Genomic DNA, 17,041 nt, shown 5'->3' on the forward strand with positions numbered 1-17,041 from the left:
GCTCTCTTTCCCAGCTCCCTCCCCCTTTTCCTCCCACTCTTTCCAGTCCTCAGGCTCCTCCCCTCTTTCCTGTCTTCTGGCTCCTCCCCTCTCTTGCCTACTTCCTTTCCCTGTTCAACATTGTGGCTAGTTGCTTTATTTGGAAGTTTACACAAAGATGAGACAGGTGATGCTTAGAATAAGCAATGCAGTACAATATTCGGACTGAAACTAGAGAGTGGGGGAGAGAAATCAGCATTTGAATGAACAAAGGTAAGGTATATACATTTCAAAAAACACTATTCCAACAGATTTATTTTCTTCTTTTAAGACCTATATCTTAACCTCAGACTTGAGATAATTTTCTTGTCCTTCTAGGGTGATAGTATCCTCAGGTCTTGCTGTGGTAGGATAGCAGAGTTTTAGTGGTCATTTGGCCCTGGGTTTTGTTGCTTGTGTTCTTTTACTGACCTCTACCAATTTGGTTGACTCTGTTATTAGCAAGACTTGTGGTCTTTGATGGTAGTAGGGCTCTGTGATTGGAAGTAGAGCTTGTGGTCCCAGATCACACAGTCTTCTGGTTTTCTTGCTCCTCCCTTATTCATGCTGATCTCCAGTGCCGCAGATTCGCATGTATCCTGGGAAATGGCACAGGCTGGGAATTGGGATGTGGGGCACGCTGAGGAAGTGGAGTGCAGAGGGTCCTGGGCACATCTCACCATTGCTGCTGGTGGGTTGTGGCAGGCCAGTAGATGGGGAAGGCTCTCACCTGCTGCTCCCTGATCTGTGCTGGTCTCTCGACTACATATTGGGTGGGCCCCAGGAAATGGTGCAGTCACAGGATCTGGGGTGTGAGGCACACATGGGAAGTGAAGTGCAAAGGGACCTGGTCAGACCTCTGAATTCTAGGGATTCTAATTCACATCCTCATGCTTCCACTTCATGTGTTGTACACTCCAAACCATCCTCTCAGGCTGCATAAGATCATTTTGCAGATCAATGTTAAAGAGTTTAGATGCCCAGGCTGGCAAATTATTTTAAGTTCAACCTTGGGATTCCTCAGTGCCCTGCCTTAATGAGGTAAGCATGTTAAAGCTGCCAGTATCCTTCATTGGTCTCTCATTCCTGCAGTCATACAGGTATTGTTTAGCACCTCCTTCCAGTAGAACATTTCTTTAAAGTTCCATCTGAAGTTTCTGTTTTGTTGCTTGCAGTTTCCTGAATGAGAAAGCAATGGCAGCATTTCATGTGGCATGTTCTTTATACTGTCCAATAGGTGTTGCAGCATTGTCATTCTGGAAATTGTTGCATGATGAGTTTTTAATGCTACTGAGGCATTTTTAAGGCCTAGAATTATCTCATGTAAGCAAAGCACCATGTTATTTGGTATAGGACTTTCTGAAGGGGTGGGAGGAGTTTTGCTTGGAGATAAAGAATGCATAGCTAAAACTGGACAGTATGTTTTGAGCATTAGAACGTTAAATACATCATGTTCCTGTTTTTGTAAATTATTATGGCTCTCCACATAGTACGTCTTCAGTTTTTAAATTTTGTACCTTTTTTATCAACATTAATCCAATTGCACATGTGAAAAAAAAAACTACATAGTATGTAAAATTGCAAAATTCCATCTAAAAGTGCAAAACACTATCATCTCCACACACCATGTAGAAACTCTTCCCATCTCTTTCCAGGACCTGAATCCAGGGTTCACATTGATGTTTGCCATTATAGATAAGGTTATGTAACAACCTCCTGAGTTCTGTAAAACAGTATGCCATGTAGCAGTTGTCCTGTTATAAACCTGTTCAATATATTGTTTGGTTTGATCTTGTGTAGGGAACCACAGCTGCTCTAAGTTGATGAGCACAACTTATCAATATTAACGGTCAACATTTTACAGCTCTCCTTCCTGTCCATCAGCTCCACCTCTTATATTCTGTATGCCTCCTGTTCTGTGATGTGCCCTGAACCTTGACTACCCTAGTAGACAGCCCCACAGACATCCACATTTGGGTAGCACAAATTGCTCTCAGGGGTTTATTGACAGCAAAATAAAAGGGGGTGAAGTTGTAAGGGAAATGAAGTGGGGGTACTGGGGAGACTAATATGGAGATAGTGGTGGGTAGATATGATCAAAATGTATTACAAAATTGTGAAATTCTCAATGAATACATAAAAGTTTTAGTTTTCAAAAATAGTTCAAAAAGAGGCCACAGAAGGAAATTTCACAGAATCACAAGTCTACCTTCCTTTGTGATTCTACACTTTAAATTTTCTCCTAGTTGTATGTAGTAATTGCTACTCAGAAACATTATTGCTCTGCGGGGTTCCTCCTCCCTGTGTGATTGGTTTCCACACTAAAGGAGATTACCTCACCCTGCCCATTTAAACTGATAGCAATTTTTACCATTTTAATTCTTGTGCTTAGGAAGTAAGGGTAAACATAAGTTTTCCTGATGTCTCTCCATGATGCTGGAAAGAAATATAAAAGACCATCACATGTGGACAATCTGTTCTACTTAGATGATAGCACAATGTTATGACATTCTTAATTATGGGAGATGCAGCAAGAGAAACATGTTTGGTGTCAGTCGGAAACTCATTCATCCTCTAAGACTCCAGGGCTGGAAAAAGTGGAAAAGACTTGGAGATGTCACAGCTGGAGGAGACGTTGATACCATCAGCAGCCAGGTTACCTGGGTGGACTGGTCATGTAGGTGCTCAGGGATCACACGATGATTAAGATACTGCCAGGATTCCCATGAGCACATTTGATTTAACCATGAGCAGCAACTCCCAGTGTTCAAACTAGTTGGGTTATATATTCATGTGTATATCAAGCTAAGCCTCAACAAAAATTTGAGGACAAGATAAGTAATGGCTCTTCAAGTTATAAACCCAAATGCTAAATAAACTGCATGTTTCTTCCATGAGAAGTATACTTTCATAAAACCCAAAGGGTGCATTTAATATAACTTTTCCTACTCCTCAGGAGTCTTCACTAGAGTGTGGAGACTCAGGGCAAGCTGGTTCTCTGGCTCACTTCATATTTCTCTTCTTTCTTTCTATATCCCTGATTCTTCCTCCAACCCATGTTCACCCTATCCTATATATCCAAGTCTTCCGTGTATCTGGCAAACAGGTGCTCCTTGGTGTTAAGTTTATTTTACACAACTATGTTTGTTTTTCTGTTCTTCCTTAATTCATCTATCACAAAAATAGCTGAGACTCTTATATTTGTTTAATAATAAGCTTCATAGAATAAGAATTGAGCAGTTATTACCCTGTTCTTAACCCGCTAAGCTAATTTGTCTTCCTCTCAGCGTATATCCCAGAGATACTTACACTTTGTAGCTATTTCTGTTCCAGCTCTCTCCTGCTGTCTCTTGGACCTCTGCCCCTGGCTGAATCCCCTACTTCCTCTTCTAACTCCTCCTCTCCTGGCTAGGGAGTCTAGTCCTATTCTCTCCCCTGCTCAGTGATCGGGTGTAAGCTGTTTTGTTGGCATAGCTTGGGGCAATTGGGGAACAGTGTTTGCACAATGTTGAGACAGGAAATTCTCAGAACAAGGATTACAAGCAGATATGGGTGGGGGTTACAGAAATCAGCATTTGAATCAAACAATAACCTATGCCTACACCTTGGAAACTGTGGTTATTGGGGATGAAAACCCTGTGCCAATGTATGTTTTGTAAATGATCCCTGGTGGTAGCTAGTGAGGAGCCAACACTCCTCATGTAACAAATTTCATTGTTCTCTTTCTAGGAATGGTCTAAATGAAAAGCATAATTTCTGAATGGGAACATCTTGGTTCATGGACTGCAGGCCTAAAAGCAGCCAGACCTCTACCAATCCATCCTCTCTTGTGGATTTCTAAGTCACAGATGCACCATTAGCCACTTGAGAGTCTAGTTAGTAGTGGTGAATAATTCCCACATCTCATTAAGATAGCTCTGATAACATTGGCCATACCTCTCAAAACAGAGCATAAGTTGCATGCTTGTTAAGAGAATTTTTGTAGATTACAGATAGAGGTGATGATTTTAGTTTATACAACTGATTTGTTATATTCTCAAGTTGGCTGTCACTGACTATGCTTTGTCAGTTCGTTTCAGCTATTGGGCAAAGGTGAGGCACTAAGTATGTAGTTCCATAGGTCACATTCCTGGTGGCAGATGCCCTAGGTTTGGCCCCTACCATTAGAGAAAAAAAAACAAAAACAAACAAACAAAAACTTGATGTGTGATGTGTGTCCAGCAAGAGGATAATTTTAATATCCCTTTTTAATGTTTGGTTACTAGGAAGATTTCTTTTTGTTGCTGTTGTATGTTTGTTTCCTGGTCCTTTTTCTTAAATAGTTTGTGCAAGCTGGCTTATAAATGAGTTTGTGGCATTCCAGACACAGCAGAGTGGTCCCAGCAAACAAGAGCTCGTCAGGCTGCCCCTTTATGCTCCTTTGTAATCCCTTTGGTCTGGGTTTGCTGCCACCTCTGCCTGTCAGCTGAGGTGGCTCTTAATGCATCAGGAATTTTCATCATGTGTAGTGTTGTAAGCGCTCAAACTGCATTCTCGATGCTATGCTAATGAAGTGTCATCTCAAGCCATCCTACCTCCTTCCACTGGAAGGGGCAGAGAGTTCAGCACACTGCCAATGAGCAAATCAAGTTCATATATGTTTTTGTCTTTTAAAAAAGGCAAGATTCTGCCTTTCAGAATGTGGCATGGAGTCATGACAGTTGATAGTGCCCTGAAGAATTTGTCTCAGCTGGATGAGACTACACATTCAGGAGCCTGAGAAATCTTGAGGGGCTCTTACTTACTTATGTAGGAGGTAGTGTTACGTGGTGTTTAAGAATAAGTGGTCTGCTAAATTAAATTTCCTCTTTATTTAACTTGGTAAAATTTCTTCCAGATTCCAAAAGTACATACAAAACCTGTGTATACTATGGAATATCATATGAAGAATGGTATTTTTAATGTCATGTGTATAAGCAAGCTACTCTCAAACCAAACATTTTTGCACATGAATACAAAGATATCTAGGAACTTGGGAGGAATGGACTCCATTGCTCCATTTCAGACCTGTGACAAACCACCAGGTATTTCAGTGTCCTAAGGAGATATTTTTGCTTGTGACAGAGGTATTAACCCCTGAAACTGAACCCTGTTTACTTGCAAGAATAAACATTAGGTCCCTTTGACATAATCAAAGTGTTATCCCTCCTAGCCCTCACAGAAGCTAGTACTGGACTGCTGGAGTGAAGAACTTGTCTTGTCCTTTGCTGTGTTTTGATATGTTTAATAAAGTAGCCACTTCTCATAAAGCATTTCCAAAATTTTAGAGAAATTTAATGTCAGCTGTTTTGATCCTTTGCCCCTCTATAGTTCATCGCTTCACTTTAATCATTCATCACAGAATGTCCTGTGTGAACCGTAGTCTACCCAGGTGCGTCAACCCTGTGTGGGTTTTTTGTGAAAATGAGAAGCTGCTGCTACTTATCTAAGATTAAAAAGTTGGTGGATGAAAGAAACCATACTATAATTGAAAATTTTGTAATTCTTGACTGTAATTTTTATCATGTGTATGCAACAGACCAAGTTTCCAAGCAAATGTTACAATTGTAGGCCTCATTTAGTGTATTGATTTTTCACTGCAAAGGAAATGATCTTAATTAAGATGATTAACTATGTGAAGAATTTTAAGCATCGCTCTTATAAGATTTTGAGAAGTTTTAACATGGTCTACCACTGGGTTGCAGATTTCAAACCTGGCTTTAGCTTTCACAGCCAAGACTGAACTAGTTAGGGAAACTCTGGGCTTCAGGCTCTTTCCAGATGAGGGTAAATAATCCCTCTACATTTCACCACTTTAAACCATTCAAAGCACCTAGGCTAGTGCCTGGCACCTTATAGACGACAACAAACAAGTCTTCATTATATACACATTTTACTGAAAATATGTGGTGGGTTCAAATAAAAGACATTTTTTACTAACACTGGCAAATTCAGGATGTCTTCATTATTGTTGCCTCTTTGCTTCCAGCCTACCTTATAAATATGATTCATGATTTTATTCTTTGCTCAACAGTGGACCATAGTATCGTTTCCACTCCCTTGATGTCATTGTCATTATAGTTTCCTGACCTGGGTCTTGGCAGTTAGTGCTACACATCATTTTTGTTAGAGAAGGAACTCCCTCTAATTTTTGCTCTTCTTACAAGCAGTTATCCAGGATATGGATTCTTTTTTTTTCTCTATGCTCTAAATGAGCAATTATTGGTTAAATAATGAATGACCTTTCTTATTAGATGGTGGTAGATGTTTTTTTAGTTAAATTTTTTATATTAATTATAGTTTATTCACTTTGTATCCCAGCTGTAACTGTTTCCCTCTTTCCCTAAGAAACCCAATCTCCCTCCCTCATCTCCTCCTATGCCCCTCTCCAAGTCCACAGATAGGGTATGTCCTCCTCCTCTTCCATCTGACCCTAGCTTATCAGGTCTCATCTGAACTGGCTGCATTGTCCTCCTCTGTGGCTTGGTGAGGCTGCTCCCCCATCCAGGGGGGCAGTCAGGGAGCTAGCCACTGAGTTCAGGTCAGAAACAGTCACTGCTCCACTTACTAGGGTACCCACTTGGATATGGTAGCCATTGGCTACATCTGAGCAGGGGTTCTAGGTTATATCCTTGAATGGTCCTTGATTAGAGTATCAGTCTCAAAAAAGACCCCTGTGCCCAGATTTTTTGGTTCTATTGCTCTCCTTGTGGAGCTCCTGTCCTCTCCAGGTCTTACTGTCTCCCCCTTCTTTCCTAAGATTCCCTGCACTCTGCACAAAGTTTGTTTATGAGTCTTATTATCTGCTTTTATACAATACTGGGTAGAGTCTTTCAGAGGCCCTATGCAGTAGGCTCCTGTCCCCTTTAGTGTCTTCTTTTTCTTCCAAGGTCCTTCCCGTTTCCCTTTCGGAATGAAGATTGATTATCTTACCCAGGGTCCTCCTCCTAGCTCCCCTTCTTTAGGTGTTCAGATTTTTGTAGGTTTATCCTATTATATGTCTAGTATCCACTTATAAGTGAGTATATACCATGTGTGTCTTTCTGCTTTAAGCATACCTCAATCAGGATGATCTTTTCCAGATCCCACCATTTGCCTGTAAATTTCATGATTTCCTTGTTTTTAATTGCTGAGTAGTATTACTTTGTGTAAATGTACCATAATGTCTGTATCCACTCCTCCATAGAGGGACATCTGGGTTGTTTTCAGGTTCTGGCTATTACGAATAAAGATACTATGGACATAGTTTAGCAAATGTTCTTGTTCTGTACTTGAGCATATTTTGGATATATGCCTAGGAGTGGTGTAGCTGGATCTTGAGGAAGCGTTTTTCCTACTTGTCTGAGAAATTGCCAGACTGATTTCCAAAGTGGTTGTGCAAGTTCCCACCAGCAGTGGAGGAGGGTCCCCCTTTCTCCACAATCTCTCCAGCATGCTTTATCGCTTGAGTTTTTGATCTAAGCCATTCTAATGGGTGTAAGGTGAAATCTCAGGGTCATTTTGATTTGCATCTCCCTGATGACTAAGGACGTTGAGCATTTCTTTACGTGTTTCTCTGTCATTATTTATTCATCTACAGAGAATTCTTTGTTTAGCTCTGTACCCCATTTTTTTAAATTGGATTACTTGATTTGTTGCTGTTTATCTTCTTGAGTTCTTTATATATTCTGGATATTAGCCCTCTGTCAGATATACAGGGTCAGTGAAGATCTTTTCCCAATCCATAGGCTGTCGTTTTGTTTTGATGACAGTGTTCTTTGCTTTACAGAAGCTTTTCGTTTTCATGAGGTTCCATTTATTGGTTCTTGATCTTAGAGCCTGTGCTGTTGGTGTTCTGTTCAGTAAGTTGTCTCCTGTGCCCATGAGTTCCAGGCTCTTCCCCACTTTTTCTTCTAACAGGGTTAGTGTGTCTGGTTTTATATTGAAATCTTTGATCCACTTGGACTTTAGTTTGTTCAGGGTAATAGTATGGATCTATTTGCATTTTTCTACATGTAGACATCCAGTTAGACCAGCACCATTTGTTAAAGATGCTATCTTTTTCCTATTGTACGGTTTTGGTTTCTTTGTCAAAAATCAATTATCCATAGGTGTGTGGGTTTATTTCTTGGTTTTCTATTCAATTCCATTGATCCACCATCATGTTTCTATGTCAGTACCATTCGGTTTTTATTACTATTGCTCTATAGTATAGCTTAAGTTCAGGGATGGAGATACCTCCAGATGATTAGTTGTTGTACAGGATTGTTTCAGCAATTCTGAGTTTTTTATTTTTCTACTTGAAATTGAGAATTGTTGTTTCAAGTTTTGTAAAGAATTGTGTTGATATTTTGATGGGAATTGCATTGAATCTGTAGATTGCTTTTGGCAGGATGGCCATTTTCACTATGCTAATCCTACCAATCCATGAACACGGGAGGTCTTTCAATCTTCTGATATCTTCTACAATTTCTTTGTTCAGAGACTTGAAGTGTTTTTTGAACAGGTCTTCCACTTGCTTGGTTAGAGTCACCCCAAGGTACTTTATGTTATTAATGGCTATTGTGAAGGGTGTTGTTTCCCTAATTTCTTTCTTGGCCCTTTTGTCTTTGGTATATAGGAGAGCTTCTGATTTTTTTTTTTGAGTTAATTTTGTATCCAGCCACTTTGCTGAAGATGTTTATCAGTTGAAGGAGTTCTCTGGATGAATTTTTGCGGTCACTCATGTATACTATCAAATCATCTGCAAATAGTGATATTTTGACTTTTTCCTTTCTGATTTGAATCCCCTTGATCTCCTTTCATTGTCTTATTGCTTTAGCTAGGACTTCAAGTATTATGTTGAAGAGATACAGAGAGAGTGGGCAGCCTTGCCTTGTCCCTGATTTTAGTGGGATTGATTTAACTTTCTCTCTGTTTGGTTTGATGTTGGTTATAGGATTGCTGTTTATTGTCTTTACTGTGTTTAGGTATGTGCCTTATATCCCTGATCTCTCCAAGACTTTAAACATGAATGGGTGTTTTATTTTGTCAAATGCTTTTTTGGCATCTGAGGAGATGATCATGTGGTTTTTCTCCTTCAGTTTTTTTATATGGTGGATGACGTTGATGGATTTCTGTATATTGAACCACCCCTGCATGCGTGGGATGAAGACTACTTGGTCATGTTGGATGATATCTTTCATATGTTCTTGGATTTGGTTTGTCAGTATTTTATTTAGGATTTTTGCATCAATGTTTATAGGAGAGATAGATCTGAAGTTCTCTTTTTTTGTTGGGTCTTTGTGTGGTTTAGTTATCAAGGTGACTGTGGCTTCATAGAATGAGTTTGATAATGTTTCTTCTGTTTTTATTTTGTGGAATAATTTGAAGAGAATAGGAGTTAGGAGTTAGCACTTCTTTGAAGATCTGGTAGAATTCTGCATTGAAAGCATTTTTTTTTTTTTTTTTGGATGGGAGAATTTTGATGACTGCTTCTACTTCCTTGGGGGATATAGAAGTATTCATTCTTTCTACCTGATCTTGATTTAATTTTGGTAAATGGAACCTATCAAGAAAATTGTCCATATACTTTAGATTTTCAAATTTTGTGGCACATAGGCTTTTATAGTAAGACTTAATGTTTGTTTGGATTTCCTCAGTGTCTGTTGTTATGTCCCTCTTTTCATTTCTGTTTTTGCTGATTTGGATAGTATCTCTCTGCCTTTTAGTTAATTTGGCTAAGGGTTTGTCTATCTTGTTGATTTTCTCAAAGAACCATCTCTTGGTTTCATTGATTCTTTGAATGGTTTTATTTGTTTCTAATTTTTTTTTTATTTCAGCCAGAGTTTATTTCCAGCTGTCTATTCCTCTTGGGTGTGTCTGCTTCTTTTTTTTCTAGGATTTTCAGGTGGTCCATTAAGTTGATTGTATGAGATGTTTTGAATTTCTTCTTGAAGACACTTAGTGCTATGAACTTTCCTCTTAGCACTTCTTTCATTGTGTCCTATAAGTTTGCATATGTTGTGCCTTCATTTTCACTGAATTCTAGGAAGTCTTTAATTTATTTCTTCCCTAACCCAGCTGTCATTGAGTAGGGAGTTGTTCAGTTTCCATGTGTGTGTAGGCTTTTTGCTATTTCTGCTGTTTTTGAGGTCCAGCTTTAGACCATGGTGGTCAGATAGGACACAAGGGATTACTTCAATTTTCTTGTATCTGCTGAGGCTTGCTTTGTGACCACTATATGGTCTATTTGGGAGAAGGTTCCATGAGGTGCTGAAAAGAAGGTATACTCTTTTGAATTTGGGTAAAAAGTTCTGTTGACATCTATTAGGTTCATTTGATTTAGGACCTCTGTAAGTGCCATTATGTCCCTATTTAGCATCTGTCTAGATGATCTGTCTCTTGGTGAGAATGGAGTGTTGAAGTCTCCCACTATTAAGGTGTTGGAATCAATGTGTGACTTAAGCTTTAATAATGTTTCGTTTACAAATGTAGATGCTCTTGTATTTGGGGTATAGATGTTGAGAATTGTGTTTCCCACCTGGTGGATTTTTCCTTTCATGAAAATGAAGTGCCCCTCCTCATCTTTTTTTATTAATTTTGGTTGAAAGACTATGTTATTAGATATTAGGATAGCTACCCCACCTTGTTTTCTGGGTCTGTTCGCTTGAAAAACACTTTTCTAGCCCTTTTCTCTGAGGTAGTGTTTATCTTTGTTGCAGAGATTTGTTTCTTGGATGCAGCAGAATGTTGGACCTGTTTCACAACTATTCTGTTAGTCTGTGTCTTTATATTGGAGAGTTGAGTCCATTGATGTGGATAGATAACAGTGACCAATGAATGTTAGTTCCTTTTATTGTGAGTTGGTGGTGTTACTGTGATTCATTGTTTTCTTTTAATTTTTGTTGGGAAATTATCTGTATCCTATGTTTTCTTGGCTGTAGTTGATTTTGTTGGATTGGAGTTTTCTTTTAGTATCTACTGTCGGGCTGGGTTCCTGTGTAGATATTGTTTAAATTCAGTTTTCTCATGGAATATTTTGTTTTCTTCATCTATGTTGATTGAAAGCTTTGCTGGGTATTGTAGTCTGGGTTGGCATCTGTGGTCCCTTAAGGCCTGTATGACATCTGCCCAGGCCCTTCTGGCTTTCATACTTTCTGTTGAGAAGTCTAGTGAGATTCTGATAGGTCTATCTTTATATGTTACTTGGCCTTTTTTCCTTGCTGCCTTTAATATTTTTTCTTTGTTCTGTAGGTTTAGTGTTTTGAATATGATGTGACATGAAGAGTTTCTTTTCTTTTCTAGTCTATTTGTTGCTCTATAGGCTTCTTGTATGTTTATGGACATCTCTGTCTTTAAGTTGGGAAAATTTTCTCCTATGGTTTTCTTGAAAATATTTTCTGGACCTTGGAGCCTGGAATCTTCTTTTTCGTCTATTCCTAATATTTTTCTGTTTCGTCTTTTCATTGCATCCTTGATTTCTTGGATGTTTTGTTTGGGGGACTTTTCCGATTTTACTTTTTCATTGAGAGAAGTATCAATTTCTGCAAATGTGTCTTCAGCACCTGAGATTCTGTCTTCCACCTCTTGTATCCTGTTGGTGATGCTTACCTTTGTGGTTCCTAATCTTTTCTCTAAGTTCTCCAGCTCCAGGGTTTTCTCTGTTTATGTTTTCTTCATTAATTCTAATTCTGTTTTCATGCCTTGCACCATTTCTTTCATCTGTTTGAATGTGGATTCTTGTCTTTGTATGATGGCTTCTATTTTTTTTGTTGTTGTTGTTCATTTCGTCTCTATATACCACTAATTTTGCCTCTACTTGTGAGGTTTTATTTGTCTGTATTTCCTTGAGAGCTTTGTTTGTTTCCTCTTTATTTGCCTCCATTTGTGTGGCTATTTCCCTGAGAGTTGTTAATTTCCTCTTTATGTTCCTCTAATAACTGGATAAGCACAACTTTAAAGTCATTTTCCTGTTTCTGTTGAATTAAAATATTCATTGATTTTGGGGGTTGCTGGTGGAGCCATCATGTCCTGATTTTTGCTGGATTTGTTCTTATGACAACCTCTGGCCATCTGATTATGCTTTGCTGTGTGTTCCTGGGGTCTGTACTTCAGACTGGGTCCGTCTTTCTCTGGTGTCTGCAGTATTCAGGAAGACGAGAGAGAGCCACTGGTTTGAGAGTGGGTGTTAGTGTTTCAGCTGTACCTAAGGGAGGAAAAGCCACTGGCACAGAATCGCAGTTGCGGGGGAGTAAGTGTGTGCATGTGCATGGTAATGTGTCGTGAGGCAGAGAGTGCTAGAGAGTGTAGGTGCTTGAAATGTGGGGGAAGGGAACAGGCACAGGAGGGGGTACAGATGCTAGCACTGTTAGCAGGTGCAGTTTGCAGGTGCAAAGCACCTACATAGATTTCCTGAGTACCTCAGTGGTCTACAGTCCTGTCAGACTATCTTTCTGGTATTCAGATCTGTCTGGGTTCCAGGATTTGTTTGCCTCAACTTCATTGGTAGACCCACAGAGCAGGGACTTCAGTGTTGATAATGCTGTCCCAAGAATCCCTATTTTGCCACAGAACCTGGGGCCTGGTGTTGCAGTCCTCTGGGAGTCCAGCCACCAAGGCAGAACTAGGAGGCCGCTGGCACAGATGCCTTCTGGAAGGCCCTGGGGAGGTGGGGGCCCAATTCGCCAGGAGGAGCCACTAGTTCTGTGCTCTGTGCTAGGAGCTGTGAGTGCTGTGGGCCACCTCTGCAGCCTCCGCCTAGGTCCAGGAGGGAGAAGGGAGGCCTGTCATGAGGAAATCCTGGGGAATTGAGTATTCTCTGTCTCAAATCTCAAGCAGGGAGTTCTGTGCTTGGCGCAGCCAGCACTGTGCTCTGTGCTAGGAGCTGGGTGCACTGCAGACTGCCTCCACTGTGCGCTGCTGTCTGTGGTGCCTCTGCTGCTGCCTCCACTTATTACAGGGAAGTGCCTGGGATTGAGTCCCCAGAGAAAGTCCACGGTTGACCTGAATCCTATTGGTCTCAGTTCAGGGTTTGTCCCCATTCTCTCCGGAAGCCTCGGTTTTGGGTTCAGCTGCCCCTCCACTCACCAAATTTGGATCCTATGCCCCTCAGATATGGTGTGCACTGGTCACTGCCATTATGGATCCTCCGTGGTAGAAGTTTTTTCTCTCTCTCTTTTCTTTCTTTTAATTTTTATTAATTACACTTTATTCACTTTGTATCCCCCCGAGCCCCTCTCTCCTCCCCTCTCAGACCCACCCTCCCTCCCCCTTCTCCATGCATGCCCCTCCCCAAGTCCACTGATAGGGGAGATCTTCCTCTCCTTCCTTCTGATCCTAGTCTATTCTATCAGGTCCCATCAGGACTGGCTGCATTGTCTTCATCTGTGGCCTGGTAAGGCTGTTCACCCTTCAGAGGGAGGTGATCAAAGAGCAGGTCAATCAGTTCATGTCAGAGACAGTATCTGTTTCCATTACTATGGAACCCACTTGGACACTTGGAACTGTCATGGGCTACGTCTGTACAGGGGTTCTAGGTTATCTCCATGAATGGTCCTTGGTTGGAGTATCAATGTCAGAAAAGACCCCTGTGCTCAGAATTTCTGGTTCTGTTGCTCTCATTGTGGACCTCCTGTCTTTTCCAGGTCTTACTATTTCCCACTTCTTTCATAAGATTCCCTGCACTCTGCCCAACAATTGGTCATAAGTCTCAACATCTGCTTTGATACTCTACAGGGTGGAGCCTTTCAGAGGCCCTCTGTGGCAGGCTCCTGTCCTGTTCCCTGTTTTCCCCTTCTTCTGATTCCATCCTTTTTGCCTTTCTGAATGTGGATTGAGCATTTTAGCTGGAGTCCTCCTTCTTGATTAGTTTCTTTAGGTGTACAGATTTTAGTAGGTTTATCCTATATTATATGTCTAATATCCACTTATGTGTGAGTATATACCCTGTGTGTCTTTCTGCTTCTGGGATCTTTCAGGATGATCTTTTCCAGTTTACACCATTTACCTGCAAATTTCATGATTTCTTGTTTTTTATTACTGAGTAATACTCCATTGTGTAGATGGAATCAAATAGAAGACCCTGAAATAAATCCACACACTTATGGACACCTGATTTTTGACAAAGATGCCAAAACCATTCAATGGAAAAAAGACAGCATCTTCAACAAATGGTGCTGGTCTAACTGGATGTCTACATGTAGAAAAATGCAAATAGATCCATACTTATCACCCTGCGCAAAACTAAAGTCCAAGTGGATCAAAGACCTCAATATAAAACCAGACACACTAACACTGTTAGAAGGAAAAGTGGAGAAGAGCCTTGAACTCATGGGCACAGGAGACAACTTCCTGAACAGAACACCAACAGCACAGGCTCTAAGAGCAACAATCAATAAATGGGACCTCATGAAGCTGAAAAGCTTCTGTAAAGCAAAGGACTCTGTCATCAGAACAAAATGATAGCCTACAGATTGGGAAAGGATCTTCACCAACCCTATATCTGACAGAGGGCTAATATCCAGTACATACAAAGAACTCAAGAAATCAAACAACAACAAATCAAGTAATCCAATTTGAAAAAGGATCTAAACAGAATTCTCAATAGAGGAATATCGAATGGCTGAAAACACTTAAAGAAATGTTCAAAGTCCTTCCTTAGTCATCAGGGAGATGCAAATCAAAATGATGCTGAGATTTCACCTTATACCCATCAGAATGGCTAAGATCAAAAGCTCAAGTGACAACACATGCTGGTGAGGTTGTGAATTAAGGGGAACCCTCCTCCACTGCTGGTGGGAATGTAAACTTGTACAACCACTGCAGAAATCAATCTGGTACTTTTCTTAGACAAGTAGGAATAGCGCTTCCTCAAGATTCAGCTATACCACTCCTAGGCATATATCCAAAGGAGGCTCAAGTACACAATAAGGACATTTGCTCAACCATGTTTGTAGCAGCTTTATTTGCAAAAGCCAGAACCTGGAAACAACCCAGATGCCCTTCAGTTGAGGAATGGATACAGAAATCATCGCACGTTTACACAATGGAATATTACTCAGTAATAAAAAAAGTGGTCGAAGTTTTTATGTTCTGTCCTTTGATTTAATTGCTCTGTCTTAGGTCCATTAGTGGAGCTCACCCAGTTTGGTCTGGTGCCACCAGGAGAGCCCATATACATGTTCTTACATACATCAACTGACAATTCTTCCTCCATCTATGTAGCAAAACTTACATATGTCTTATATGAATCAAGAAAAATGAGATTTAACATTTTATTGTGTCATTTTTCTTTGCTTCATATCATGGCTCTATCCAGACTTCATGAGGTGAGTAGCAAGCAGCATTTGTCTGACCTCTCTCTTTCTGAAAAATGCTTGGGCTTCAAGAATTATTAGCTGCAAGGAAACGCCAGCATGTTAATAACATGATAATCTGACACAGAACAATGGAAATGGGAATATAATATGCTGCAAAATTTCTTTCAGTCACAGAAGATCTTATTAGACGGAATGCTGAGCACAATGACTGTGTAATTTTTTCCCTGGAGGAACTTTCTTTGCATCAGCAAGAAATAGAAAGATTAGAACATATTGACAAATGGTGCAAGGATTTAAAAATTCTCTATCTTCAAAATAACCTCATTGCAAAAATTGGTAAGTCTCATTTGTTTGTTCTCATGACTTTTTAAACATTTGAGTGGGAGAACTTTAGGAATAGCTGAGCAAGAAGGCCACAGGGAAAGAGATACAGCCACCTCTCAGTAGCTGTTTGCAGAATATTCTCCAGGCCTTTCTGTGTGTAGTTGGCCTTAGTGCCCAGTGGGATGCTGTTATGGAACTAGAAGTGGAGTCAAGTGTGAGGGCACACGATCTCTGACCAGCTTTCAGAGTGGGAGGATATGAGTCATGCATTTTCCATGGCTATATATCTCTCTCTGCAAAACTGGAAAGATCATGTTGGAGTTTAAAGTCTTTGTTGTATATGTATATAATAAAGTTTTGTTTTGTTGTTAAAAAAGGTCACAGAAGGAAAAGAGGATGGACAGCAGCAGCAGAAGAAAACAGGAAACAAGTTAGGAACCTACCACAGAGGGCCTCTGAAAGGCTCTGCCCTGCAGACTATTAGAGCAGATGCTGAGACTTATGGCCAATTATTGGGCAGAATGCATGGAATCTTATGAAAGAAGAGGAAAATAGTAAGATTTGTAAAGGACAGGAACTCCACAAGGAGAGCAACAGAACCAGAAAATTTGAACACAGGGGTCTTTCCAGAGACTCATACTCCAACCAAGTACCATGCATGGAGATAACCTAGAACCCCTGCACAGATGTAGCCCATGGCAGTTCAGTGTCCAAGTGGGTTCCATAGTAATGGGAAGAGGGACTGCCTCTGACATAATCTGATTGGTCTGCTCTTTGATCACCTCCCCCTGAGGGGGGAGCAGCCTTACCAGACCACAGAAGATGACAAAGCAGCCACTCCTGATGAGATTTGATAGACTAAGATCAGAAGGAAGGAAAGGGGACCTCCCTTAGTGGACTTGTGGAGGGGCATGCATGAAGAAGGGGGAGGGAAGGTGGGATTAGGAGGGGAGGAGGGTGGGGCTTATGGAGGGATACAAAGTGAATAAAGTGTAATTAATAAAAAAAATAAAAAATAAAGAAAAAATAAACAAAGAAAAAAGTCACAGATGCCTAAACTTGTAAGCAACCAAGATATTCTTCAGTTATTCAAGTATGCTACATCCATAAAATAGAGTATTCACAGCTTAAAAGATCTGGTTACTGATCCATGGGAATACATAGAGAAATCCTAAATGTACATAACTAAGTGAAAGCAACCAATGTGAAAAAGCTGTGAGTCCAGCTTTTACATTCTATAAAAGGCAAAACTATAGAAACTGCAGAAAGATCAGTGGTTTCCAGGAGCTGGTAGTAATGAAGAACAAATAGTCAAAGGTTGGAGGACAATGATAAATACATGCTCGTTTAACAAGATGCATAGAGCGTATAATGCCAAAGAGCAGTGACTCATTTGACAAATG

The 17,041-nt window shown here is 40.3% G+C and overlaps 1 protein-coding gene across 3 annotated transcripts in view; it reads left to right on the forward strand.

Annotated features, from left to right (window-relative positions):
* The window catches only part of Dnaaf11 (dynein axonemal assembly factor 11), a 140,987-nt gene that overhangs the window by 13,108 nt on the left and 110,838 nt on the right, over positions 1–17,041 (forward strand). For 2 of the 3 annotated variants that reach the window (XM_021655126.2, XM_060389345.1), the window contains exon 2: positions 15,483–15,650. The exons of the other annotated variant lie outside the window; for it this stretch is intronic. In XM_021655126.2, the coding sequence (XP_021510801.1) occupies positions 15,483–15,650 (168 nt within the window). The remainder of the gene's footprint in view (positions 1–15,482; positions 15,651–17,041) is intronic. 3 annotated transcript variants of the gene reach the window in all.

Source organism: Meriones unguiculatus, chromosome 8, assembly GCF_030254825.1.
Source record: "Meriones unguiculatus strain TT.TT164.6M chromosome 8, Bangor_MerUng_6.1, whole genome shotgun sequence".
Taxonomy (NCBI): Eukaryota; Metazoa; Chordata; class Mammalia; order Rodentia; family Muridae; genus Meriones; species Meriones unguiculatus.